This window comes from Strix uralensis, chromosome 4, assembly GCF_047716275.1.
Source record: "Strix uralensis isolate ZFMK-TIS-50842 chromosome 4, bStrUra1, whole genome shotgun sequence".
NCBI classification, from domain to species: domain Eukaryota; kingdom Metazoa; phylum Chordata; class Aves; order Strigiformes; family Strigidae; genus Strix; species Strix uralensis.
The window spans coordinates 16,264,326-16,291,897 of record NC_133975.1 but is presented as its reverse complement, the minus strand read 5'-3'; the positions used below and the strand labels follow the sequence as shown (position 1 = coordinate 16,291,897).

The following is a 27,572-nucleotide window of genomic DNA, read 5'->3' as shown; positions in this document are numbered from 1 at the left end:
GCCCAGCCAAGAAAGGGACTTGGCCACGGTGGCGAATGCAGCCCCTCGATCGAAGCGGATCGCCTCTGCTGGGAAGCGCCGCAGACGACTCGCTTTATGCTCTCGGAGGAGATCTCTCAGGGAATTTCGCAGTTTTTATTTTCTCTTTACAAGCCTTCAGGTCTCCTACCGGAGCTCCCCGTCCCGGGAGGGTCCCCGCCCCGGTCCCCCCACACCCCGCGGCCGGGGCCGGGGGTGGCGGCGCCGCCCCGTGCGCGCACGGCCGCTGGGGCCGTTAGCACCGCCCCGCCCCCGGGCCCTCTGACCCCCACGGCCCTTAGTTACCTGGCGGGGCGGCACTCCGGGGCTAAACCACTGCCGCGCGTAGCGGAGAGTCGGCCTGAACCATTCGCCCGGCCGCTGGGGGGGGACGGACGGGAGAAGTGAGGGCGTCGCGGGTGCCCCCTGCTTGCGCCCGCAGCGACTGTTGGACTTGTTGCTGTAGCTCCCGGCCGCGAGCCTCCCTCTCCCCCTCCCTCCGCTCTCTCCTTGGTTTCGTCCCGTGCGGGCCATAGCGACGACGGGCGCACTGAGGAAGATGGCGGCTCCGGCCTCAGCAGCGCTGCCGGCTCTGTGAGCGCGGCACTCGCTCTTTTCCCCCTTCCCCTTCTCGCTCCTGCACCCCGTCCCTCCCGGCTGCCCTCCGCCTCTTCTCCTTCCCCGCCGGGGGCGTAGGGACCATGTCGGACTCGGAGGAGGAGGAGAGTCCGGACCGCCAGCTCAAGCTAGTGGTGCTGGGGGACGGCACCACTGGCAAGGTCAGTGCCGGCCCTCGCCGGCAGCGCCCCGCTCCTCTCCGTCGCCGCGGTGCCCCGAGCCCCCTTCCTGGCCTTCCCCCTCAGCGCTCCCCTCGGCCCTCCCGCTGAGGAGGGGGCAGCCCGCGGCGGCTCCCAGTCTATCGCGCTGCCGTCGTCGCGATGGCCGGCGGCGTGGCGCCGGCTGACTGCTCCCCCTTCGCTCCCGGCCCTGCGCTTCTCCATCTCCGTTGTCTCCCCTGCGTGTGTGGGGTGGCGGCGTAGCGGAGAGCCGGCACGGGCCCTCGCCGCTCCCCGGCCGGCGGCTCTTTGCTCCGATGTCGCCTGTGTCCGCTCCGTGCTCGGCAGTGAAACCCTCTAGCGGGGTTTCCCTACCCTCGCGGCACCCCAGGAGGCTTGGTCAACAATACGACTTTAATCCCATTTTCGTGAGCCTTAATAAAAGGACTGGCTAATCTCGTAATTACTGTGGTGCTGCCTGGTATGGAGTGTCCCGCTGAACCCCGTGCGCTGCAGACTGCGCACTGGTGATTCCGGCTGGAGTTGCTAGCCCCAAGTCGTTCCCAGTGGCTGGCAGTGCCCGGGAGGGGACCGGGGCCGGCGTCGGGGCCGAGCACGTGAATTCCCGGTTCCCGCCGAAACGACGGGCAGGGGCGGTTGCATAGCTGCGTCTCCAGGCTCTCTTCATTTCGACTTCAGAGCTAATGACCTCCTGAGGTGGATAGAACAGTTTGCATCTATTCGAGTTACTCTTTCAGAGTTTGGAAATTTTGGATCAATTTAATTTTTGTTTGTGACTTTCATGGTTTTGTTTTCTATCTATAATCAACATAATTAAGTACTATTTATAAAAGTTTGTTCAAGAACAAGTTGTCTTTTTGAAAGTCAAATTTTGGCTAAGAGAAACCAAAGGTGACAAAAGAGAGGCCGCTTTCTTACCCATTACAATAGTCACTGTTCTTACTGTAGACATGTGAACATATCTGTTGCCATACGTAGCCTGAATCCTTTTGTGAGATATAACAGAAAATAGTAATTTTATTGTATATTTGAAGAATACAGTTTTTCCTCTATCACTAACTTTTGAAAATGCTGGGAGGCAGAAAGTCTGCCTGCCTCACAGTTCATATGAAAAGCAGAAATATTTTTAGAGGTGGTTTAAATGAGCTGCCTGTCATTAATAGAAATAAGCTCTTAGTGAAAGTACATGCATGGTTTTGCTCACTTATGCAGAGCTCTATGAAGAAACAAAACATTTTTTTTGTCTCCAGCGATTCTAAACCTAGACTGAATGGTATTGTATTCATCTGAGTCAATAGGTGGGCAATTCCAAGGCGACTATGTGATGAGAGCATAATAAATGCACAGGATTGACAGCTGAAGTGCTGTTTCACTGGTAGTGTTCCCCAGGAGTTTTCCATTCAGACTGAGGAATTCTTTCACTACTGCTGTTCAGCACCTTGTGGCAAGACCTCTCACCAAACATGGATTTTCAAGCGTTCTTGAGTTTTGATGTATATTCCTGCTGGTTCCTACATCTCACACGGGAGCTGCCACTCACTGAATCTCCTGCTGGCTCTAGAAACCCTGTGCTTCAAGTGCAGTTTATTTTGCATGAGCAGCAGCTATGCTGTGGTGGGCTGCTTTTCCTTCTGTCCCCCCTAGATGATGCTGTAATAGAGGCTTCTTCCAGCCATCGGGATGGCCTAGCAGCAAACACTTGCAATAATAGATTTATTGTAAGATCTTGTAAAAATAAAGAAGTGATTGGGTCATGGAATGGAAGGATAAAATGTACCTAGTGCTATTTCAAGCACCTCAGAAGACTAAATTGTTGAGGTTCTTCTCCTTTGTTGGTTACTCGTTCCGCTTACTTGTTGAAACGTATGTCTATATGTTTTCAAATCTAAACAGCCTGCCTCACATCTGGTTCACAGCTGGTCTTTACACACATGCATACTTAGCCTCATATTTACTGTGCGAGACATTGTTTTTTTTCTTCCTCTGTCCCTGGGATCATTGAACAGGAGGAGTGTAGGAAATAATGGAATATATCTTTGAAATATTGCGTCTTGTGTTTAGTGTGAGATGTTCACATTTGACTTCTTTCCATTGCTCCCCCACCTGCCAAAAAAAAAGGAGAAAAAAAAAGGAGAAGATTTTACCTCAACTGGGGCTGTCTGGTCTTCAGTTCTCCAGGGAAAAAAATTTACATCTTTGTGAGTCAGCTGGCTGAAGGTGTAAACTTGCTTTCTTTTCCTTGCCGGTTGTTTAGAAGCAATGTGATTCAGGTTCTGTGCAAGGTTTGGTAGCAGTTTAAAAAAAAATCAGTGTCAGTTCAAGCTAAGGGTAATATTTGTGTTTCCACTAACTAGGAATTGTTCTATCTGTGAGGCAAGGAAGGAATGTTGTGCTTCTATTCATTCTTTTGCGGTGGTTGAATGAATAATTGGATACTTAGAATTTTAAGGGTAGGAATAAGCATTGCTGGAGCAAGCTCTAGGGAGAGAAGAGTAAAAAGGGAAGAAGTAATGAGAGGAGTGAGACAGAGTAGAATCTGAAAAAGTATTAGGGTAAAATAGAGAAGGTAAGGAAATGGTAAATTGTTGAAAAAAAATTGAGATACAAGATTGGTTAGTAAGAAGATAATAATATAGAATTATTTTCATGAACTAGACAAACTAGGAAAACAATCTGAAAAGAAATTGGAAGTGGGGACAATGTGAGATGAAAATAAACAGCAATTATTAATAGCAGTTGGCTCTTTGATTTTGATTACAGGAAGGAACATATATACACACAGCAGCCTTATGCATCTAGGTTTTAAATCAACCCACTTTTCCCAAGCCAAAATGATTTTCCGTTAAAATAAACCAGTAGTACTAGTTTGGATTGAAAAAAGTGACGTGATCCAGATATTTCTACTCTTGCTGTGCACAGATGGGCTTAATATTGAAGTATCTAATGATGCTGATTTGAGCTATAATTACTCTGATTTGATACTGTTTCAAATTGGTTTGGGCTTCTGGAAGCCAATCTTGGAGCTATTCATGGGGAGGGAGGTCCTGAAAAATAGGTGTGCAGGAGAAGCAAAGCAGCCGAGGTCCTGTCTTTCTGCTCTCTGTTGCAGCTGGGACTAAAGTATGGTAACAGAAACATCCTACCGTTTCCTTCTCCTCTTAACAATAGATGATGAAAACGAAAGACCAAATGCTCGACCTGTTGTGGGAGTTTGCAGGAGCTAAAATGTTGGCTGGGAAACAGAGTGGTGGCCTGCTTGCTTTAGGATTTTTTACGATGCAGGATTTTTAAGCATTGTGCCAATTCTTCATCAATGTTGGCAAAAACATTGTTGTCACTGTTCAGTCTTGCAAGTCGAAGCTTGGGTCATGTCCTGTGCAGATTGGCCTAGCTTCGTAGATCCATGTCTAATGTCAAAAAAGCCTTGATAATTTTCTCTTTTTTTCAGTGAAATTACATCAGTAGTTAGCTTCAGATAACAGAACTACTTCCTTGTTTACAAAATACTACCACCCCCCCCCCCCCCCCCCCCCCCAAGCTGGACTGTTCTCAGTGAGAAATTCTTTGTGTTGGATGGTTATGTGGTTTTATGCTAGTTAAAGAATTTCATTATTTAGCCTAGTGTTTCTTTTTGTCTGTCTTAAAATTCTTGCCAGTGGTTACAGGACAGGACAGAGAGGTAAATGTTGCTGTGCTTGGAGAATGGTATGGACGCTCTAGAAGGGAGTGAGGGAAGGGATAGATACATATTGCCTTTTGGAAAGTGGATTCTCAGTTGGCTGGTAAAATTGGTATGTGAAGGAAAACTCGTGGCTTCAGAACTATGTGCTTGCATCCCACTGAATTTTGGTTTTAGTTTTTCTTTCTTACAACTATGATACTACACTTTGGCATCGCTTTCTGAAAGCTTTCTTCTATAGGATTTTACTCAAAGAATTGTCATTGGCAGGGTTTTGTCTACAAGTTTCTGTGTTGTCCTGGTGAGTAGTCAGTGTCAGAGCTGGCTGTCATTGTTTTTTCTGTTTGACTTTCAGTTTATTTCAATTTATTGACTCTTCAATTTATTTCATAAATAATTTGCTTTTTTTCCTATTTACTTGGTATGTAGGTGTTTAGGAACAGCATGCCAGGAGTTTATACTGAGTTGTTGACATTGAAAAATAGAAGCAAGAAATTGTCTTGCCTCTCCTGTGAGGTTTAATTGCATCTTTGTTTCCAAAAAACCTCCCCAAATATCCCATTGTATTTTGCACTTAGACAACTGTGATTTTTATGTATTATTTTTTACTGCTGGCTTGATTGCTCTGTGTTAGAACCCAAAGACAGGCATATTTTTGTCTGAAAGGAGGGAGTTTGTAACACCAACTGTCAATAGTGTATTGCTATTCAGAACAGCATGTAAAGATTTGCTTTGATGTATTTAAGATAAACGTGTGAACCTGCTAAACCGGGTCCAATGGAAAGTTGCTATCAAAGTTGGTGGCCTAGTTGTCTTAGTAGAGATGTGAAGGAAACGAGGACTTCTTGATATCATACGATCCTCTGATCTCTAATGGCTGAAATTTTATGCATGGAGCATAATCTTTTTAAAAAATATTCACTGATCACTTATTTATTTTTAACAGCTACAATTCTACTGAACCATTATTTAACTTTGGTTACTTTTTACGTGGATTATACTCAACATATCCTTACAGGCAAAACTGTCATGCAGAATCTTTTATGGCAAGCATGGCAGAGAAAAATTTTAGGATTGAGGGAGTATTTGCATTGTAGAGGTACTTGAATATGCATTGACATAACTTCTTTGTTTACTGTTGTGGAGAAGTTTGAACTGTTGCTCTTAGTATTTTGTGGATAAACGCTTGTTCTGTGAATAAATAGAGGACTCTAGTCTGGTAATCCAACACCTTCCTTGAGCTCTAACATTTATTAGAAAAAAAAATTAAAAAGGAGTTAGTCAATGATTTTCTGCTATAAATTCCTTTGCATTCAAGAGCACAGTAGAGGAAAACTGTTTAAGAGAACTTTACCATGCTGTTGATTACTTGCTGCTCTTATTGGTTGGCTGTTAATTGAACGTGTGTTGTTTATTTTTACTAACACCCCTAGAAGCCCTCAGGGAATATTGAGTGTCACAGAGTGATAAAGCTAATATTTACTGAGCCCTTAAAACAAGAAGGGAGTGGTTGCTTATTTAATGAGGATCTAAATTAGTGTGTTGGAGAATATAGAACACTATGATATAGTCCGATGACATTTTAATCTGTGCTCTGGGTACTGGTTACTTTTCTGAAAAGGAAAATTTCAAAGAGAGGAATATATGGTGTATTCCTACAATGTTCTTGTTCTTATCTACAAGGAGAGGAATATATGGTGTATTCCTGCAATGTTCTTATTCTTATCTACATCTTTAAGGACATGACAGATTAAAAAGAATGTGTTTGTAATCTTGACATGCTAACTATTGTGGCTAAAGGAATCAGTTCTACTGACTTTTTCAATACTACAGTCTAAATCTGTATTGAATTTTATTTTGTGCATGTTGTTAGTATTACTGTCTCATAGCTATAGGCAGATGAATCTTCTCCCCATTCATCCTCTGTGGTCTTTACCCTTTACACAGTGATGTAAATGTATAAGCATATTCATGCCATTTCTAGTTTGCCCGCTTTTCCCCCATTTATTTATTTATTTTTAATCCTCTCAGGGCTTGAGTTCAGTGAAGTAAATGAAAACGTTGCCATAGTCTGTAACTGAATTTTTTGGATTGCTTTCTAAACATATTGTCTGATATCAAAATACCATTTATTATCTATGTATGACAGTGATAGGAATATAAATGTGATATAGAAACAAGAAAACAGTAAGTCTTCTGTTATTCACAGGTTATTTAATAGTTGAATAAATGTTTGCCTATTCATACTAGAGCTTTAATGCTGGAGCTCTGGTGATCATGTTTTCATGCAAAAAAAGAGTAAATTACCTTTTCCTCCTGTGTACATTTGACATTATTAGCATACTTTAGATCTTTGTTATAACCATTCTATTAATAGAATTTGCCTATTCTCATTTTTCAGAACTATTGGCATTATTTTGCTATTGGATTTTTAACTAAATGTGCTCTAACAGCAATTTCTAATAACAATTGATGTGACACATGTCTTCAGGTCTCGGTGAGCAAAAAGCTGACAAGAAAAATTCCTTCTTGCTCATTTTGAGTTTTCTCAGACAGTGTAAAGTTTTTGTGAGGCTGTTAGGCTTTTTTTCCCCTAGATATGTAAACGCATATTTAGATTTTTTTCCGGCAATTACTTTGTTTTTATGTTTTCAGATGCCATGTCAACAAGACATTTGTAAGTGTACGTTACTAATTTGATGTAGGATCTATTTTATCTATGTAACATTAATTTTTAATAATATAGTATTTAATTTTTTCCACAATGCAAACTTTTGTATTCTTTATAATTGCATCTCTTTTTTCCTTTCCTTTTTTTTTTTTTTTACCTTAGATTGTGGGGCTTTTATTCTTTATTTTTTTCTTTCTTTCCTTTTCCTTTTTTTTTTTTTCCCCTTGTATGGAGAACTGAAATGGCTAATGAAGGAATAGAAATGCCCTGCTTCATTACTTCATGGAAGTTAGTTGTGTATCCTTTTAGCAGTATGTAGGAAAAGCTGATTATTAGGTTAACAGTGTATTGGTCTACTTTCATAAATCCACAAAATAGAAATTGAGGAAATAAGTTTCCAAAGTTCTACTTAAAGGAATGATTCTGCAAATGTGCATTCTTAACATAAGTTTATTTTTTTTCTGTGTAAAAGAAAGTACTCTTCCTATCTTAGACTTCATGTAACCCCTTATCCTGAAATTTTGATGCACAGTGGCAGGAATCCTGCCACATTTTGGAGCCCCTGTGGGACTCTGCACTGTGCAGATCTCTGTTCCCTCCCAGAAAGTTGGTCTAGGGTCATGGTGTTCTGTACGAGGGAAAGACCCTAATTTTGGAAATTAATGCTTTTAAAAATAGTAAGTTCTTCAGGTATGGGTAGGGTCACTTAGATTTGTGTCAATTTGAGCATACTAATGATACCTCATTTAAATCTCTCTAATGTTTTGTAATATGAATATCACAGTATCTTTGAAATACAAAGGAAATACGCGTCTTGCTTATTTTTGCATAAGTTAGTAGCCTTTGCCACCTCCTCTTATTATGTTGAAGTTGGCTGGAATGCTTGTCAATCCAAATCTGTGAACACTGTCAACGTGCATTGGCTGAAAAAGTGCTTAACTGTATTTCATACTTCTGGTTTGACATCAAGTTTTTTGCTGTTTAAAATTACAACTTAATTTGATATTGTTCTGTTTTAGACATCCTTAGCCACACGTTTTGCCCAAGAAACATTTGGAAAACAGTACAAACAAACCATAGGACTGGACTTCTTCTTGAAAAGGATAATATTGCCAGGTAAGAGAATAAAAACTGACACTAAAAGGTTTGGCAGCAGTAAGACTTGCAGAAACAGATTCTTCAAAGTTATGTATACTAAATAAGCTCAGTGCAGTGCTTTTTATGGCAAAGTAAATTAGGTTATTCAGAGAAAACTTTGTTCCTGCCAGGTGACAAAGGGTTATACATTTGTAATGTATATCTTTAAGTAAAACACTGAATTAAAATAAAAGGAATGCTATCTGTATTCATGATTTTTGTTATCTCTACTTGAGTGTACTCGCTGTCCATGTGGATAGTGTAACACGCAACAATGAAATGGAACTTTAAACATATTAATTGAGAAAGTATATGTGCTTTGAAAGAAATAGATTTATATTTTTTTAAAATGAAATACACAACTTGTATTTGAGTTGTGTAAGAGAAGCATAATGCAGCTATGGAATCGCAGTGCTCTAATATGTGAATGCTGTTTTATGCAAGGCAGCATGAAATTGCTGGCATTTAATAGACCACTAAAATTTAGGGTCCCTCGGCACTCATAAAAATACAGTTTGAGCATTCAAGATGTTTCACTTCACGACGGCAAAGAAACTATTTAGATGCCAGTTGCAGCACACTGCATGGAAAATGCAAAGAAATAATTAAAAAAGAATAGTCACTGGTAGAAGTTTGTCTCCAAACAATTGGGGGTTTGAAATAAGTCTTTTCATTGATTGGTGGTTGCTCAGTTTCTGAGTGTGAAAGTATTTTATTAAATGCATTTTCTTCTGGCTTCAGAAATCAGAAGAAGCTAGAAAAAGTGTGTGTAATTATTAAAAGTTATAGTGAGATTTGATAAAATTTATGCAAGTTCTGTAGTTCTGTGTTTTTTTCCTTGTGGAGGGCGGGAAGGGAAGCAAACCCAGAAATGAAGCATTTTAGCTATAACCTGAAGTTATAAGAAAATACGTAGTTCTTGAACTTATTTTGTTAAAATTACATTGCCAATAATTTCTTGATTATGTTTATATATTTTCTTAAGTGAAACAGAATAATCTTTTCAGACTATTCCTGCATTCACTATTTTGATTTGGCCATTTTGCTGTACTTTTTTAGTATCTGGTGAGTGATAAAGTACCAAATTTCAGTGCTTATTTCTCCATAAAATCAACAGAATAATTTTTTTATTGTCGTGCTCATGGCTCTAAAAATACCAGTGTGCATAATACTTAACAGCAGTACTTGCAGATGGAATGTGTACACAAATCATGCAGTGTGCATGCTGAGAACTTGTATTTTGCAAGTTTTTTTCCAGCTGTTAAGCATACAGAAGCTATTAGTACATTACTGGGATTCTAAATATTCTTCTTGAGTAGAAAATTTGGAAAATTATCAACTATTGATTCATTCATGTTTTAATTTCTTCTAGTTTATTTTGTAATAAAATCAGAATGTAGATGAAAATAGCACCAAAACAACAGCAAAGTCTGTACATCTATTTTCCTCATTCATCTTTAACAAAATAATAACTTTCATGGAATGTCTTCATATTCAGGAAGAAGTGTTTTTCTGTAGATAGTCATTCTGTTTTTGCCTGTGCCTATATATATGTTTAGGTATATATGGATTTCTGTGTTTTATAGGTAAACTGAACTGGTGGTAGGGAGTGAGAGGGAAGGAAGAGAAAAGGGAGGGAGATAAAATTGCTAAATACTGGAATGGGAAGCATTACTTAAGTAAGCGGATTTTTCTAATTTCTTGATTAGTTCTGGGTTTGCAGAGCTGCTATGTTTACTTGAAATGTTAATTCATACCACTGCACAGAAATTGTAATGTGTATATAAATAGGAAGAAAAGCCTTGATTTCATTTATTTAGTAGGAGCACTGATTAATAGCTATGGTTCAGTATCTGAATTTTCTTTTTCTTTTTTAAATGCAAGCAGAGATTTCAGAAGGTAAAATTACTGATCTCTAGAATTGCTCAGAAGTTTATATTAGGCCACATTAAAAATACATTTTAGCTTGTAAAATAAAGTACTATTTTCCTGTTTGGGTTTTTTTTTATTTTTTAAAATAAAAGCTGTATTTCTCTCCAGTTGTTTTAGTAACTGGTGCAGTTTTGCAGTGAAACAAAAATATTTTGCATGGTAAAACAATATAGTTTAATACAAATAGTAAAACCTTTGATTAATTTTGAACAATATGACTTTGAGTGTTCAACTGTTGACAAATTCTCTTCATGCAGCTTGTTCAAAATATTTTTTCAAATGCAAATCAGTTTCAGTATATTTATTGATGCTGTATCTTGTATAGTCTGGATGCAACCACAGTGTAGATTTTACTGCTTAAATAGCGTATCTGTTAGTCAGAGGGTCTGCTGATAGAGATTCTTAAGAGCCATAGTCAAATACTTTTAGGAAGGTTGTGGGTACAGACCAGTAAACAGGATTATTCTGTTAAAGGTTTTTTTTTTAAGTTGTCAGTGCAAAAAGTGGGCAGACTTGTGTTTTTAGTTCCATCTTGACTGTGCAGCACTTTAAGTAAGGTTAACCAACACACCAAGTATACTTCTGCAGAACCACTACTGAATCAGCTCTGTGGCTTCAGTTCGTACCAGAAACAGTCTAGATACCTGGACTGTGTTGCCTCAGTTATTTTAACTTTGCACTCGTATGCATTTTCTACAGAGTAAAGAAGTGCTAGTGTTTTCTTGTTCCTTATCAGTGTAGTACATTATATATTTATGGGATTCTTCAGTTATTTTTATTGGTATGTTAACCTTGTTTTTCAGAACTGTCTTACTATGCTTGGTTTATTTTTGTTTTGTTGTCATTCTCCAGTTTGTATGTTCCTCTTAAATCTGTGAAAAAATAGATTTCAAACTCTGCAGAAAACTTCATGTGCTACTATCATAGTTGTTAATCAAATATTTGCTAGGCAAATTGTCCAGAGTTTTTCCTTCGGTCAGGATAATCCTAGCATCCTTCTTTCTCCCTCCAAATCAATGCGAGCACAAAGCAAATATTATAGGACCTAACTGAAAAAAAGGGAGAATGAAGCATTTTGCACTGGAGGTGAGCAGCATGAATTCAGGAGTTGGTGACGTCTTACTTAAGAACTACTTCACCTTAAATGAACATTCCAACCTTTTTTCCCTGGTTTCTTTTTTTGTGTTGTTACTGAATAGTTCATAATAGTAGATTTTTAAGTTGAACAGTCACTGTTAGACCATTTGATTTAACTTCCTGCATTAAAGTTTCTCAGATGATTTCATACGTTATTCAGATACTAAGACCAGTATGCTGTGCATGGTTATTACTCTTAGGAGGAAGAATGAAGTTAGAAACTTTTTAAAGCATTTGAACAGAAAATTAAGCATTTGAAAATTGTTGAGTTTGAAAGTGGTAATATTTATAAAGCTTTTTTTCCAAATAGCTGGCATGAATGACATGGTGCATTTCCAGTAGAATACATACAACCTGTTAGAGGTGGAATACTGCAGCATGGTGAGCGTTTGAGCATGTTTAGTTTGATTACCCACTGAGGATGCATAGTTACTTCAGACTGTGGATTGACCAGTTTATCCACGGCATGTTTTATGGAAGACTTGCCTGCATTGTTTTCAATCACTTACATTCTAAGCTTTAAAAATAATTAATTAATACATAGTGTATGCGCTGTGAAAACAAATAAGCGCTTTATTCTGTGGAAGGTTGCCTTTATTGAACTGGAGTGTTTATGATATATTTATTAAGCTCCCTCTAGAAATTCTTTATCTTTGTAGTAGATAAAACTCACTGTAGCTCAAATGTACTGTGAATAGATTGTCTCACATTCATCTTTATATATTTGACACCAAAGTAGCAGTTTAGGAAATCTGTGCTTTTAACCAGATTAAAGCAAGACGCATCATAAAAATATAATGTGGTATATTTAATACCACAAGTAGCATATATTCAGCTATACAGTTCTAATTTGCTGTTTATATTCACGGAGTGCTGGCATATATTTTCATGGAGCACACACACTTGCATAACTGATGTGAGTGTGTTAGTTATAAATTGATAGCTGAATGGATCACATTGTGTAAAATAAGGTTGTTAATAACATAAAATAGTTGAATTAAGAGTTTAGCTTTCTTAGCAGCCCAAAATATTGTGTTCTTTTTCACTTGGCTCAATTATCATGATGTGGAATTTGTTGCATTTTTTTTTTTAAATCTAGGAATAAAATTTATAGGCAGTTATGATTATTTGTGAGTATGTAGAATTGTTGTTAACATGTAAGTCATGTGAGATCTATGTAGATTAGAAGAATTTTCATCAGACTTTATCAGATTTTGGTGCTTCCGGGTAATCTGTACAGTTTTGAACAGTTCTCACCACGCAAAATGAGCCAAACTAATATGTTTGTATGCATGTGGTGACATATACTGCTGTGTATGTTTAGTCTGTGGGTTTCTGAGTTATTAGTTTGCAAAATAGGTATGACTTGTAGGATATTAGATATTCTGTATTTGCACTGATTTTTTTGTTACTTTGTTTTTGAAAACCTGTTAACGGTTTCAACATAGTTTAGAGACTTTAGGAAGGAAGAACTATTCTTGGTGCAGATTCTTCGAAGATGAAATTATGTAAATCATGTCAAATTTAGTTGCTTGCTTTGGGGTGGTGGGTGGAGGAAATAATCATAGTTTGCATCCTCAACTTAGATATGTGTCAGTATTTCCATTTTCAAATCTGTCAGCTATATAAATCTTTAGCTGTTTTGTACTGAGAGCATCACTACCAAAATACAATTACTGTGCAGATTTTCCCTGCTTCTAGATTTGTAAAGAAAATTTGGAGTGGGAGAGGGACACAGAGTATGAAATAATGTGGTTAAGTTGGCATTAATTGTATTACCTTTCAGTTCCAAGTACCACGCTATAGAACTTTTTCTGTAAAGTTTTCATGTTTCTTCAGTGAAGAATGTTACATAATTTCTAGTCAGGAATGTTATACTTTATGCAATTCCAGTTCTCTTAATATTAAATATGTTAATATTTAGCTAGAGTTTTACTGCATCTTAATGACTTAGCTGGACACAGGTGACTTTTTTCCAAATGATACAGTCATCTTGGTGTTGAAATTTAGTTACTATGTGTTGTATACTTGTAAAAAGCTATTACTGTTGATATGCTAGAGCTGTACTACCTGCTGTGATAATATATTTTTAATTTTTTTTGTATCTAAATTTTCCAGGTTACACAATGTCTGTATCATTTTCTTTTTCAGGAAATTTGAATGTTACTCTTCAAGTGTGGGATGTAGGGGGGCAAACAATAGGAGGCAAAATGCTGGATAAATATATATATGGAGCTCAGGTACAGTATAAGTGATGATAATTTTATCTATAGTAATTATATAAAATTCATTGAAACTTTGTGTCTAAAATTATTTATATATCTTACAGGTTGTTTTGTAGATCTCAAAAATGTTGATTCTCTGCTTAACGTAAACTTAATTGATATTAAATTAATATCAATCTAATTTTGGTATGTAGTTAATTTTTTAGAGCTGCTTAAAAAGCAAAACAAGGGTGAGCATTTGTAGATCTGAATAACTCTCAAGAACAGATGTATGTTTCCATGCTTTGTGTCTTGAGTTAAGAAAAGCAATCATAGTAAATAGTACAGGGTATTTGGATATCCACATGGTAGATATAGTGGCTGCTTTTAGAACAGATGCCTCCTGGGGGGAGAAAGTAGAAGGAGGAAATTAAGAGCAATCCTACACCGTTAAACTCATACATGCAACTGGGGTTATAAGAGGGCAAACAAAAGGAGGCAACCAGGTAGCTAAATATTTTTGCAGAACGCCTATCCAATGAAAATTAATCTTATCTTGAGGTTAACTAAGCAACCTGAAGTGAATGGTAGGATTAAGTAAGAGCTAAATATTATAACAGAATCTGAGTTATGAGATGGTTTAAGAGGATGTACTATACGCTGAACTTCTTAACATGAGTGATCTTAAAATGTACTGTTTTTTAGTTTGGGGTTTGTAATGACAACAATATGCATAATGTGTTTTATTCTATAATGTTATATTTATCTGAAAAGAAAACAAATGCACCTATTTTTCCCCCAATACTTAAAGCAATAGGAATATGGAATCCTAAAACTTATTGGACAGAAACTTTGTACTAATAAGTATGGCACAGGAATGGCTAGTTAAGGAGATTAGAATTTATTAGTTAACAGGATAAAGACAAACTTGTCAGTTTAACATTTTGTCACTTTCCAAAAATGTCTGAATGTTTTTAGCTGTTGTGTCTGTTTTATAGCATTTTCTTACTTTTTAATAAAAATCATTTTGCTGCCCTGTTAAAGATCTTCCAAGCAACAGGAGAAAGTAGCTTCCATGACAGAGGGAATTTGATTAATCACAAATCGTTGCCATATGCCCAAAGTAAACTCAATGAAGGAAATGAAAGGCTAGTAGCTTTTCCTGTATTGAATTTGGTGATAAATTTAAGAGTTTCTTATCAGCAATAATAGGACAAAAAGTTAATACCAGTGCCCCAAAGTAGTGAAAAAATTGGTATCAATAAGCCTAAAGTTACAAAAGTTTGATTTTTAGTCATTCTGAGCACATTAACAATAAAACTCTGCATCCAGTCTCTTCTGATTTAATCCTCTCCCAACCCTCATTTTAACCCTAATTTTTTAATGAACTAATGGCTGTTCTCTCTCGCATCGTTGGCATGTATTGCCAATGTATATAATAGGCTTCTTATCATCAAAGCTGAATTGTAACACACTTTTCTATTAGCTTTGTAACAGCACCTGTTAAAGACATGTAAAACTATCTTTATTTTCATCTATTCATGAAACACCATTATAATTCAGAAAGGCACTGCTTTCAACTTGTTTCTAGGCAGAAGCTTATTTCATGCTGAACACCTGTAGCTTTGTAGAAGAAAAAGAGGAAAGATAAAGTAGAACAAGTAGGATTATTTAGAAGGAAAAATAATTTTAAGTACTTATAAAAATTCCTGTGAATGGACAGCAAAGCAGCAAGAGAGTGATTGGAGAGAGCTAGCATGGAATTAGCAAGGGTAAAGTGTGCCCAACCAACTTGATTGCCTTCTGTGGTTAGGTGATTGGCTCTGTGGAGGGGAGAGCAGTGAATGTCATTTACCTTGACTTCAGCAAGGCCTTTGATGTAATCTCCCATAATATTATTACAGACAAAATGTAGAGATACAGACTGGATGGCGGGACCATAAGGTGACTGAAAAACTGAATGGACAGCTGGACTTAAAGGGAGATGGTCCATAGCTCGGTGTCTTACTGGTGCCTGGTTATAAGTTGTATTCCTTAGGGGTTGGTACTGGGGTCATGTCTTTTATTAATTCTTTGAACAATGGAACAAAACATTGTAAATTTGCAAATGACACCAAATTGGGGAGTAATAGTCAATATACTGGAGGGATAGGGGTGCTACTGAGAGGGACCATGACCAACTGAAGGAATGGACCCACAGAAATATTGTGAAGTTCAGTGAAGATAAATGCAAACTCCTGCACCCGGGACAGGATAGCCTTATGCAGGCTGGAAATCAGCTGTCAAGGAATCAACTGGAGAGCATTCAGCAAAGGGCCACAAAGCTGATTAATGGACTGGAGCATCTCCTATATGAGGAAGGACTAAGAGAGCTGGGACTGTTCAACCCGGAGAAGAGAAGACACAGGGGGATCTTTTCAGTATATATAAATACCTGAAGGGAGGATGCAATGAGGATGGACCCAGCCTCTTTCCAGTGGTGCCAGTGGCAGGACCAGAGGCAATGGACACAAACTGAAACCCAGGAGGTTCCCTTTCAACATCAGGAAACACTTTTTCACTGTGAGGGTGACTAAGCACTGGTACAGATTGCCCAGAGAGGTTGTAGAGTCTCCATCCTCAGAGATAGTCAAAAGCCATCTGGACATGGTCCTGGGCAGCTGGCTTTAGGTGACATTGCTTGAACAGGGGCATTGGACCAAATGACCTCTAGAGGTCCCTTCCAACCTCAGGTCATTCTGTGAAATGGCTTTGGAGAAAAGAAGGCGGGGGTCCTACTGAAGAAAAACCCCATTTGAATGGGAGTCAGCAATGCACCCTTGCAACAGTGAAAGCTAATTAAATGTTGGGCTGCATTAGTAAGAATGAAGTAGGCAAATCAAGGAAAGTGATTATCGTCCTCTCTGACATTTTTGAGGCTACATTTGGAGTACTATGTTCAGTTTTGGCTTCCCCAGTACAACTAAAGCCTTTAAAATACTGCAGTAACTCTAGCAAAGGTTGCTACAAAAGAAGTATGTGTACCTATGGTGTGTTGCACTTGGTCAGCGTGTATGGTGCAGCTGGGATTTTAAACATCTTGTTTGTAAAGTACACAAGCTGTACACATACACACAGAGTAGGTGATGCGGATCTGTTGCAGAAATGGTGTTCGTCTGCATGTACTCTCCAAATCTAAATCAGATTTGAAGGACATGTGTAGAATAGATTGCAGCATGCCTATAGTATGCATCATGCCTTTATCCAGTATTTGCAGATGCCCGTAGCCTTGTATAGACTTCATTTGTTCGATTATCGTGAGATTCAGAAATCACAAGTGGCTGAATTCTTGGTTTTCTGCTCAGAAATCCAAATGTGTAGTAGACCTACTTATAAAATAATATCAACCAGCTGGAGATGGAAGTTTTGAGAATCTACAGCAACTGAAAAGGTTATCTACAGCCTACAGTTCACTTGAGCTCAGTTGAAATTTGATCAGGATACCAGGAGGAGTAAGTGGAACATCCATCTGTACTTTGCAGCAAATCTTGCCACTGGAGGTTTCCTTCTCTTTGAATGAGAGCTGAATCAATTCTCTAGGATAGATCTTTTGGTTAAGTTACTGTTAAGGGGCCATTTATTGACTGAGATCCCTGATTTCTTGTGCTGTGTTTTAAAATATGAATGCCAGATTTGAGGATGAGAACCTCCTTAATTTGCTTGCGTGGTTGCAGTTGGAGAAATTGCAGTTCACTCGGTGTCTTGAAGCAGTTGCTTTTTCACCCCCTGAATTTTCTCTGGTGTTGCTCATCCAGAACAGTGTAGTTGCCACATCCTGTGTTGGTAGCTGAATTTCACTGATGGGTCAGAAGAACTCTGCAAGTGGAGGGGAAGAAGAGGTCTTTGATTTTTATACATAAAAGGTGCTCATAAACAGCTTTCTGTCAGTGTTGATTAAAAATGGTTAAATCTCAGAACTGAGAGAGGCTAAGAGTCATCATTCAGTCAGTTACCACAGATGAACTGATAGACAGTAGCTCATTCAATTAGGGCAACTCAATCGTGTGTATTTGAGTGACCATATCCTCAGTATCAGTGAAGACAACAAGTTAAGTATATGTAGACTGTAAACTGTTTTTGCTTGTAAAACCAGCATTTTTGCAGATGCGCAAGATATAATGAAGTTGCCCTTTGCTAAAATGAATATTCTGTGACTAGAAAAAAAAATTAGAATTTTGGTCTGACATATTTAATGAATATTCATGAAAATTTGAAGGGTAATTTAGTTCCTTCAGACTAAAGTCAGTCATAGGGTTGAGGGCAGCTGAACATAAACCTGAAGAAGAAAACATATGTTTTTAATTAGTGTTTTCTATAGCTTTCTTCTATTGTGCCAAATCTTGACATAAACTTGACACCTTTTATATGTTGATTGTCTAGTGTGAATATATTGCCTGGTTAAAACACTTCATAATAGCAGTTCTGCTGTATAATAACACCGCTGCTGTTTGCGTGGTAAATATTTCAAAACTGCTCCCATCTCTTACCTGTAATTGCTGTCCCTACCCACACATCTAGTTTAAAGTATCTTTAAGAGCTGCCATACGCTACCTCATAAATTGTTTTTTTAATAGAATAAGAGTACTGCAGACTTTAGCTTCTCCAGAGGCCAGCAAATCATTTCTGCAATATTCTGTTTCCAGTGACCTATTTTTGAAAATACTCTATAATTCCAAAACAAAAAGCATTCACATATGCACTAGCATAGGCAAAATGTCTCTCTTAGTAGAGTGCAATTATGCAAGCAGGAACTATTTGCCACGTTGCTGGAGACTAGAGAATTAACGTGCTGTTCTTGGCAAGTTGTCTGCCATGTGTTTCAAACCTTTTTCATGGCAGGGAAACGCGCTACTTTTGTGTAAAAAGGCCAGTGTTAATTTTCCATCTTAATTCCTCATGCATAATAAGGAAATAGCAACTTTTATACTATCTACTTGTTCTGTACTCCATATACTGTAAATATGTGGAAAATATGTATTTTTGTGAGAGCAATGATGGGGTCTCTGTTAATTAAAAAAGATGAAATAAATTTTAGCTGTGGAGTTATGACTAGTCACTCATTAGTTATCTATATCATACCAAGTTGCTTATTGAGTGCTATTGCGGCAAAAATCTAAGCAAGAAGTATTCTTTATGACCTGAATGCTATGCTGCCTTTTTTTTGCATTTCTAAGATGTCATACTTGCCATCTTTCTTTCTTAAGTCTAGCAAATATTTACAAAATCAAAAAAAAAAACAATGCTTAAGAAAATATTATGCTTTAGAGGCAATGTTTTTTATCATGGAGAAGGGGACCGAAAGGAAGATAGGTGAGCTCTAGTCGCAAACTTGGTTCAATGATTTCTTTGATGGTAAATGCACTGTGAATACCCTTTCTTCCAAAGATGTAGGTAGGCTGCATTTGACTAGGACATGTGGCAGAGTAGCATTTTGGTGAAGAATTAGTTAGAAACAGTTGACCAACCTTAAATACTCGGATTCTGTTAACTTTGTCTTACATTTAACTCAGATTAAACTCCTCAGTGCTGAATATGGTTTAGATAGTGTACTCTGCTTTTCTGCAAGCTGGTGGGAGAACGTGACCACTGGTGAAAGAAGCATGCCATGTGCTTGTTCTCATTTACAGTTTTCAGCCTTATATCTGTTTTTTTTTAACCTCTACAGTACCTGTCCTTCAGGTTGAGTTTCTTCTTTTCTACTGAGTATTTAGTAACATCACCATGTCCTTCCTAGTGCAAGGCTTATATTATGAAAGACAGATATATACATGCACAGGCATTTGGGTAGTTACAGAAATAGCCAGAAGTTAACAGAAATGCAAGATATTAAGGAATAAATTGTACAAAAGTTGGAAGAGGGAAGTGAATGTTTAATATTAGATTTGATTAGTAAAGTAGGAAAGATAGCAAGGGAAAAGATGGGTGTCATAATTCTTAATTTCCTTGAAGGAACTGGTGAAAACTGTTCCTCAGAAATTAATAGCAGCCATATAAATATGAGGAGTAAGAACTCATTTTGCCAAGGAGTTGATGACATTGGATGAAAAGAGATAGATTTGTATTGCTGTTATAGAGAAATAGGAATCGAAGGGATCTCAGTAGGATCTGTTGCCCTCCTCTAAAGCTATACCTGTATAATGTCTATTTTGTTTTTATCAACCTTCAGAAATCCTCCAGTGTTGGTGACTCTGCTATCCCTGAAGGTGGTGTATTTCAGAGCTTTGCCATTGTCTACATGTTGGGGTTTTTTTCTATTATGTGCCCTTGCTATAATCTTCTTGCTGTAAGTTGAACCTATTGCTATATGTTGTATTGATTACAGAATGGTAAGAAAGTTCAGGGGTGGAAGGGATCTCAGAAGGTCTCTAGTCAGACCTCCTGCTCGAAGTAGGGTCAGCTGTGAGATGGGTCTAGGTTGCTCAATGCTTTATCCAGTTCCTTCTTGTAAACCTCTAAGGGTGGAGACTGAGCAACCTCTTTGGGCAGCTTATCCAGTTCTTGATACTCCTCATGGTGAAAAATCTTTTCCTTATATCTAGTTTGAACTTCTCTTGTTTCAATTTATGTCCATTGTATTTCATCCTGCCACGCACTACTGTGAAGAGCCTGGCTCCACCTCCTTCATAGCTTCCTCATGGGTATGGGAAAGCTGCTTTTAGGTCCTCCCAGGGCCACCTCCTCTCCATGCTGAAGAATTCTGGTTCCCTCATCTTTTCCTCATTCCTCAGTGCTCCAGCATCTGATCATCTTGGTGTCCCTCTGATGAACTTGCTCCACTTTATTGACATCTTGAGGGGCCTAAGACTGGATGTGTTACTTCATGTATGATCTAACAAGTGCTGAATAGAATGGAATAGATCCTTTGGTCTGGTGGCAGTGCTTCTGCTAATACAGTCCAGGATCACGTTGGCCATCCTTCCTGCTAGGGGACATTGCTGGCTCATACGTGGCTTGAGGTCTACCAAGACCTGCAGGTCATTTTCAGTTGCTCCCCAGCCAGTGAATTCCCCCAGCCTTTACTGTTTATTCCTCCCCAGCTGCAGGGCTTTGCATGTGTCCTTGTTGAATGTTGAAAGGTTCCTGTTCGCCCACTCATTCCTTGAGCATGTCTACATGCCTCTGAATGGTAGCCCTGCCCTCAGGCATATTGGTTGGTCCTCTCAATTTAGTGTCATCTGCAGACTATGTATGAGAGCATATAAAAAGAGAACTCCTGTTATCTTCTCTTGAAACTTTTACCAGTATCATCATGCCTACCATCAGTCTTGTGTTTATTGAAACAGTCCATTTTTTTCAATGTTCTGATGTTAGTCATGACTTCTAAACCTCTGATATTGTTACTGGTCTCTTGTAGTCTACCCTTTTCTTGACATTCAATGTCCAAAGCTGGATGCATTATTTCACCTGGAACGTTTCATGCCAGTGTGATATTTGCCTTTTTGCTACAAAATAAGCTCGACATATTCAACTGTGATCTACTATAACTTCTTGATCCTGTTGTATAGAACCTACTACAAAGCCAGATGTTTCCTATTGTGCAGTTGAGTATTGCTTCCTTTGAACTTGTCATGGTACTTATCGAATTGCATCCTATTATTTTTAGATTGTTTCTCATCATATAATCTGAACTCTCCTCAAATAATCTTGCAGTCTCTACCAGTTTGTTGTCATCTGTGAAATTAATTTAATAAGTGTGTACTCTCCGTGATCCAAGACACTCCTGATGAAACTATCAAGTAAAGCTGGGCCCAGACAAATGCCTGAAAAAACTTGAAAAATCTTTTCTATTGACAGTGGGTCATTGAACCAGCTAATTTTGTATGCATTGTATTGTTTTTTTTAGAATATTTGTGAAAATTTCATGTGCGTAACAGCGTGCAGTTGCAGGGATTATTTTTTTTTTCCAGATGTGAACTCCATGGGAACAAGTGCAACAGAAGCCACTTCTGACTTTATTCCTCATTTACAAGATACTTACTTTTTTAGGGTGTAGTGGAAAGCAGGGATGGAAGACTCCGTAATTGAGAAAAGTGTGATTTGTGAGAGCTGATCTCTAGAATTATGGAGGGAAGAAGGTGGACATTGGGCTGTTAATAGTCTGTGCTTTATAATATTGGATATTAGCTCTGAGGATCCCTCAGTAGTGTCTGCTTTGAGTATTTGCTACTTGTAGCCTAGCCCAAAACCTCTGGAATAGATGGGGCTCCCTTCTTTTTGACTTTTGACCACATCTTTAGCTTCTCCTTTGAAAGTTTAAAGCTTGCCAGTACTTCTTGTCTTCTACAACAGTGAAAGAAGGGATCTGTCTTTTCTCCCCAAAGGAAGGCAGAAACATGACATGTGCAGAAATGTACAATTGAACTGCTTTTATTTTTCATTTTTTTCAAAAAGAGAACAGTGAAACTACTAACAATACTAGCTAAAATAAAAGTCCTTCTCCAGTGTGATTTTTATCTTACTATTAGTGTGAAGTGCTTTTTTTGGTTCTTCATAAAGCATATACCGTTTGGAATATTTCTAATATACCTGATTGTGCTCTTTACTGAATTGCCATTTTTTATTCTTCCCTTGTAGTTCAGTTAGCATCTGAATTTGGAACACATGTAATGCAGGAGAAATACTGTAACAAAATGTGTTTATTACAGAAACTTATAATTCCTTTAATTATTCCTCAAAAGATACAATGCCATTATTTGTGAATGCTCTACTTTATGATAATAATAACAATTTAGACTGATGCAAATTTTACCATGTTAAAATATTTTTACAACGTGTAACATTTTAAATATATCTTTTTATTTAGGGTATTCTCTTGGTTTATGATATTACCAATGGCCAGAGTTTTGAAAATTTAGAAGACTGGTATAATGTGGTAAAAAAAGTGAATGAAGAATCAGAAACACAGCCACTTGTGGCCTTGGTTGGAAATAAAAGTAAGTTATTCATACTTAAATATTAATTGATATACTCTGGATGTTACTCTATTGACATAATGGCACAGGATATATATATCTAGAGTAAAATGAAACTAAATACTGTCTTGTGTGTTGTTGCTGCGTACAGATGACATATTTGGGTGTACCTCAGGATTCTGGTTGTGGGCAGTTAGATTGAGGGATTTGCTGCATCATGCTTTGCCTAGCCTGCAGCCTGTCTGCCTGTGCTTTCTTTACTTGGAGAGCAGCACACAGGAGTAGAGAGATCTCGCTCACCCATGTCTGAATTTGATAGAGCTTCGGGATATAGCCATGGCAAGCATCTAGAATGGAGAACTGGGAAGCATTTCTGCATCTAATAACAGGTATATTTCATGGTTCTCTATGTCAAGAGACTGCTAAATTAACTACTAGTATATATTATCTAAAATAAGTACAGTACGCACTAGGCATAATATTTATGAGTTGATTATTAGGCTTTTTTTTGCATGCTGTCAGTTTTTGCACGAGGTTATGCATTTCCTGTTTGGGGATTTTTTAACTTGTTCTCTTTTTGATCACTTAAGTATGATATAATGGTTTTCTTCTGACCACCAAAGTATGCTGCTTTAAATAACCATCACCTAGTTAGTTTCCCAATTAGATGGATTCCAAATTCCCACATTTCCAGCTAAGAAATCTTACAGAAATATCCTTATTAGCGTATCTGAGGTCTTGATCCTGGCGCTCTTACCCTTGTTCTGTTGAAGAGGATAAAAGCAACATAAAGAAATTTTAGAAACAAAGTGGTGGAAGCAGATACAGATTTTTTTAAAGAGTGTAAATGTATTTATTTGAACAACAAAAAAGAGATTTGATTTTTTTTGACTTTCCAGGTAATTAGTGCCCATGTCACAATGTCCATATCATGAACAAACCTGAAAAAAAGACCTCATCCAGCAAGTTAGTATTCTTTAAAAGCATTTGAAAACAATGTAGAGACAACATTTTCATTCAAAATCATTAACTGTAGTGTTGCTACTGTGATGCTGTAACATTTTGTATTAATTATGAAAGACTACATATTTTCTGGGAAGAAAATAGAGAAGCTCTTAGAGTTACAATATATAAATATCAATTCTAAAAGTGTAACATAGACAGTGTTGTACTCTAGCAGACCAGAGTCAATAATACAGATTCTGTTGAAATTCAAATGAAAAATATGTTTCACTGATTTATATTTTGACCCCAAATTGGACTTCCTAGCTGGAGTTCTGCAAATCTTGTGAAGTATTTACAGTAAGATACACTGTAACATAGGATAAATGATGTTCTTTTGCTGCAATGACACCATAGAGGTAGAAAATCAGGCACTGGTTTCCATTTGAAGTTTTATTTCTGTTATATACCTTAAGTATGTATATTTTTCTCGTATACATGCCTGCAATGCTTTAAAATCCAAATATTTCCTTGGGCACATCTGTAAATAGAACATGGTTTCACAGGTGAGTTTCCAGATAAATGCTGACACTGACTAGTGAAAGGGCTTTCATTTTATGAAAGTAGCAGCTGATGGGACAATGTGCTTGCTACCTTGTTTTCCTTCAGAAGCTATGTATGAAGAAAAAAATCAAACTGTTTCTTTCACGTGATCCTAAGGGTATTTGTTGTTGTTGCACATACTGAGTATTCAGGGAATGCTGTTCATAGACATCATTTTTTTGCCTTATTTTTGTTTCAGCATGATAAAAATTAAGCTTTTAGAACTGTATTGCTTTTCTGAATTCTATAATAGGGGAAGAATATCTAGGAAGGCTTCCACCTCAATATTTAATGGCCTGTGAGAGGTGGCTGTAGTCAGGCTCTTCTTGTTACATAAATAGAAAACAAGGTAAGTATATAGGAGCATGGTGTTGACTCTTGTATATTATGAAAGGATAAAGCTAACAGTACTAATCTTTGGGTGGAATCACTATGTTCAGAATAGCTCAACTTCTTTACTCACTGATAAGACACTTGATTGCAATGCAAGAGCAATAATAGGTTTAAATCCAAGAAAAGCCATCTGATGAATTGATGAACTTCTTTGACCTCATACATCATACAGGAGAAATGCTTTCAGTCAGTAGAGTCTGTCTCAGGATTGTACTTGTTTTTTGAGCTATACATGTCTTTTAGGAAAATATCCAGGTATGCTCAAAGACTAGAAACGTCTATAACTACAGGCAAGTTACTCTAACACTTAATGTTCTTTCTGAGAAAAGTTTTAAAAAATTGCCAAGAATGCACTTATTTTCATTCATAGCAACTGGAAAGCCTTGGGCCAGTATTTAGATACCTAGATAAGAATTTGAAAGCCCAGCTGAAACAATCCACTTTGAAACCTTGGCCTAAATTTAATGCTGCTCTTTTAAGTATACTTAGCTTGACTTAGTCTTTCATTTGACCATTTTCACTTACTAATACTGTCTGAAAGAAATGTGTATTTTACCATTTTGGGATAAATACACCTGTGATCTCTGTTGTAGTGCTTCAGAAATAGGAATAAAGCTATAGTTTAAAAAAGAAAAGCTTGGAAGAAAACAGCAGTGTTTTTCTTCACAATGTAATATAGAAAACTGAAATGAAACACATTAATTCTATTAGATAAAAATAATTTCCTTGGGTAACTTTGTCATTGAAAGCAAATTACATCAGGTATAGTAGTATATGGTGCATAATTGTGTACTAATTGTTAAATTATCTATAAACCTGCATGATTTGTTAGTGTTTTTTGTATCAATTTGTAGTCATTCTGTAAAATGTGTTAGGCTTGCAGGAATTTCTTCAGTATTCCACCAAATTTGAAATTGTTCAGTGCTGATTTAAATGAATCAGTGCTAGTTTTGACTATTTTATTGTACTTTGCAATAGATTAGAAGCATGAATGCAGTAAGCTACTGTGTCTGTTTAAAGCATGATAATTAACTTCAGAGTGTGGCAATTTATTAAAATGTCCTCTTGTGATTGTAAGAGAGTAATATTTACTCATGAAACATTGGAAGGGTGATTTCTACATACAAAGCTCCAATCAGTCTCCAGTCTCTCATCCATCAGAAATTTATTTGAAAATAGTACAGTAGTATTCATTGAGATCTCCTAAATTCTGGACCTTCCCACCCCTCTTTTTTTCTTCTTCTTTTTTTGTGTTTTTCCTCTTTTGTTTTTTATTCAGGATTATCTAAGATGAAGGACTGTCATTGCTCACTAATTTATTAAAAATTATTGGAAGAACAAGAGCTTCAGAGATGCAGTCCTCCTTTATGAAAACAGTACTTTATTTAAGGTGACTATCTTCCTCCACGTGCTTAGATTTATTTTTCTTCTTCCTTCCCACACTTTTTTTTTTTTTTTCCATAAGCTAACCTACATGTTTGGTCAGAGAAAGTAAAAAACTGATTTGAGTCAAGATCTTGCCCAGAGCTGCTTCCCACATTTATGCCTGATTTTCAGTTATTTCTCTGTCTTTCCATAGCTTTTTGTCTGTGTGTTTGGTAAACAACAAAAGGAACTGTAAAATTTAGTGTAGAAATTTTCTTTTTCATATTAATTTTAAGTCATAAGATCTTAATAATCCTAAAATTTACAGTTGGCATTGAATCTTAAATTCACCTTTCCTTGTAACTTATTTTGTGGTATTTTAATCTTATTTAATACAAAGTATATTTGAAGTGTGCTTATTTCTGGGTTGCTAATACCACTTCATTTGTACCAGAAACAGGGGAGTAAACCTTATTAAGACTAACAAATGCTTTTGAGTTTCAATGCGGTAACTTAAAACTTTTATGGATATGTTGCTGTCAAATACTTTGACTTATATTGTGTAATAGAAATGAAACTATAGTTATCAAGCGAATGAATTGTGTTTTGTGCATTTGGGATCTTGGCTTAAATTTGGTATTGACAAAGTTCAGTAATCGCAATGGATCTTCTAGTAGTGTGAATTAGAGAGGTTTTACTGTGTTTTGTATGACTGATGTGTTTCTTTCCTTTCTACCTTGACTACTTTATATATTTTCCTCTGCACTAATCTATAAGCAGTCTCCTCAAGTGTCGTACCAACATTTTCAGCGGATATATTTTAAACAAAAATTAACCCAGGTTGCATAGGAGCTACACTCATTTTGATTTATAGCTACCGAGATGGTCTTAGGGCAGTGGTTATCTGTAGCTTCTATAGGGGGTAGGAATTATCAGGTACCAGTGTATAGTGGATGGATGAATGATTTCTATTCTTAGAGATATTAACCAGATCCACTCCTCAATAAAGACTAATAACTCAGATTTTTAAACAGTCTTCATGACAGATGAGGGCACAGAGGAGAATGCATCAACACTAATTAAGAATGTTGACGGTTAGTTCGTCTCAGCCATGATTAATTGATCTTGGAGTGCTATCTCTGAACAGGAAGTGGTATGCTGTTACAGTGCGAAGTTTAAAGGTTACATTTTAGTGTACCCTTTAGCTTGCATTTACATAAAACGTAAAATGTTTTTACCTATCTTATCTGAGTGCAGAAAGAAACATTTTCCAGCCCAGATACGAATGAATGTTTGGTGTACTATGTACTAATGTGAATCTGGCTGGCAACAGGACATTCGCAGTCTGCTTTTGGACTCTGTTACTGCCTTATATACTTAGTCTCCTCAGTTGTACTCAGAAAATTTCTTCATTAATACTCATGTTTGGATTCTGGCTTATTAAAATTCAGAACTATACATTCATTCTCTTGTCCCTCCCAACTTCCTCCAGCTGTTTTCTGTTCTTGTTTCCTGTGGGCTTGCACTTGTTAGGTCCTTCACCTGTAATTAAGACAAGCATTGAGGAGCAAATGCAAAGACCCCTGTTCTTTTGAGTCTTATGCCTAATTAAACTAAAGTTCTTGTATGCCTGACAGCAGGTCCAGTCACCTGAGCCTCACACATGCTCCTGGGATTGGAGGGTAAACTACTTACATGTAGAGACTCCCTTAAAAAGAAAACCTTGTCCTGTGCTACGGTCAA

General features: G+C 37.5%; 1 protein-coding gene across 5 annotated transcripts in view; it reads left to right on the top strand.

Moving 5' to 3' along the window:
- The first annotated feature begins 535 nt into the window (after positions 1–535).
- RAB28 (RAB28, member RAS oncogene family) overlaps positions 536–27,572 on the top strand; it is a 66,745-nt gene continuing 39,708 nt past the window's right edge. For all 5 annotated transcript variants that reach the window (XR_012628636.1, XM_074865787.1, XM_074865786.1 and 2 more), the window contains exons 1-4: positions 536–797; positions 8,185–8,281; positions 13,523–13,611; positions 22,418–22,547. Coding sequence is in view for 4 of the 5 variants with exons in the window: in XM_074865787.1 (XP_074721888.1) it covers positions 720–797; positions 8,185–8,281; positions 13,523–13,611; positions 22,418–22,547 (394 nt within the window). In the remaining variant the exon portion in view is untranslated. The remainder of the gene's footprint in view (positions 798–8,184; positions 8,282–13,522; positions 13,612–22,417; positions 22,548–27,572) is intronic.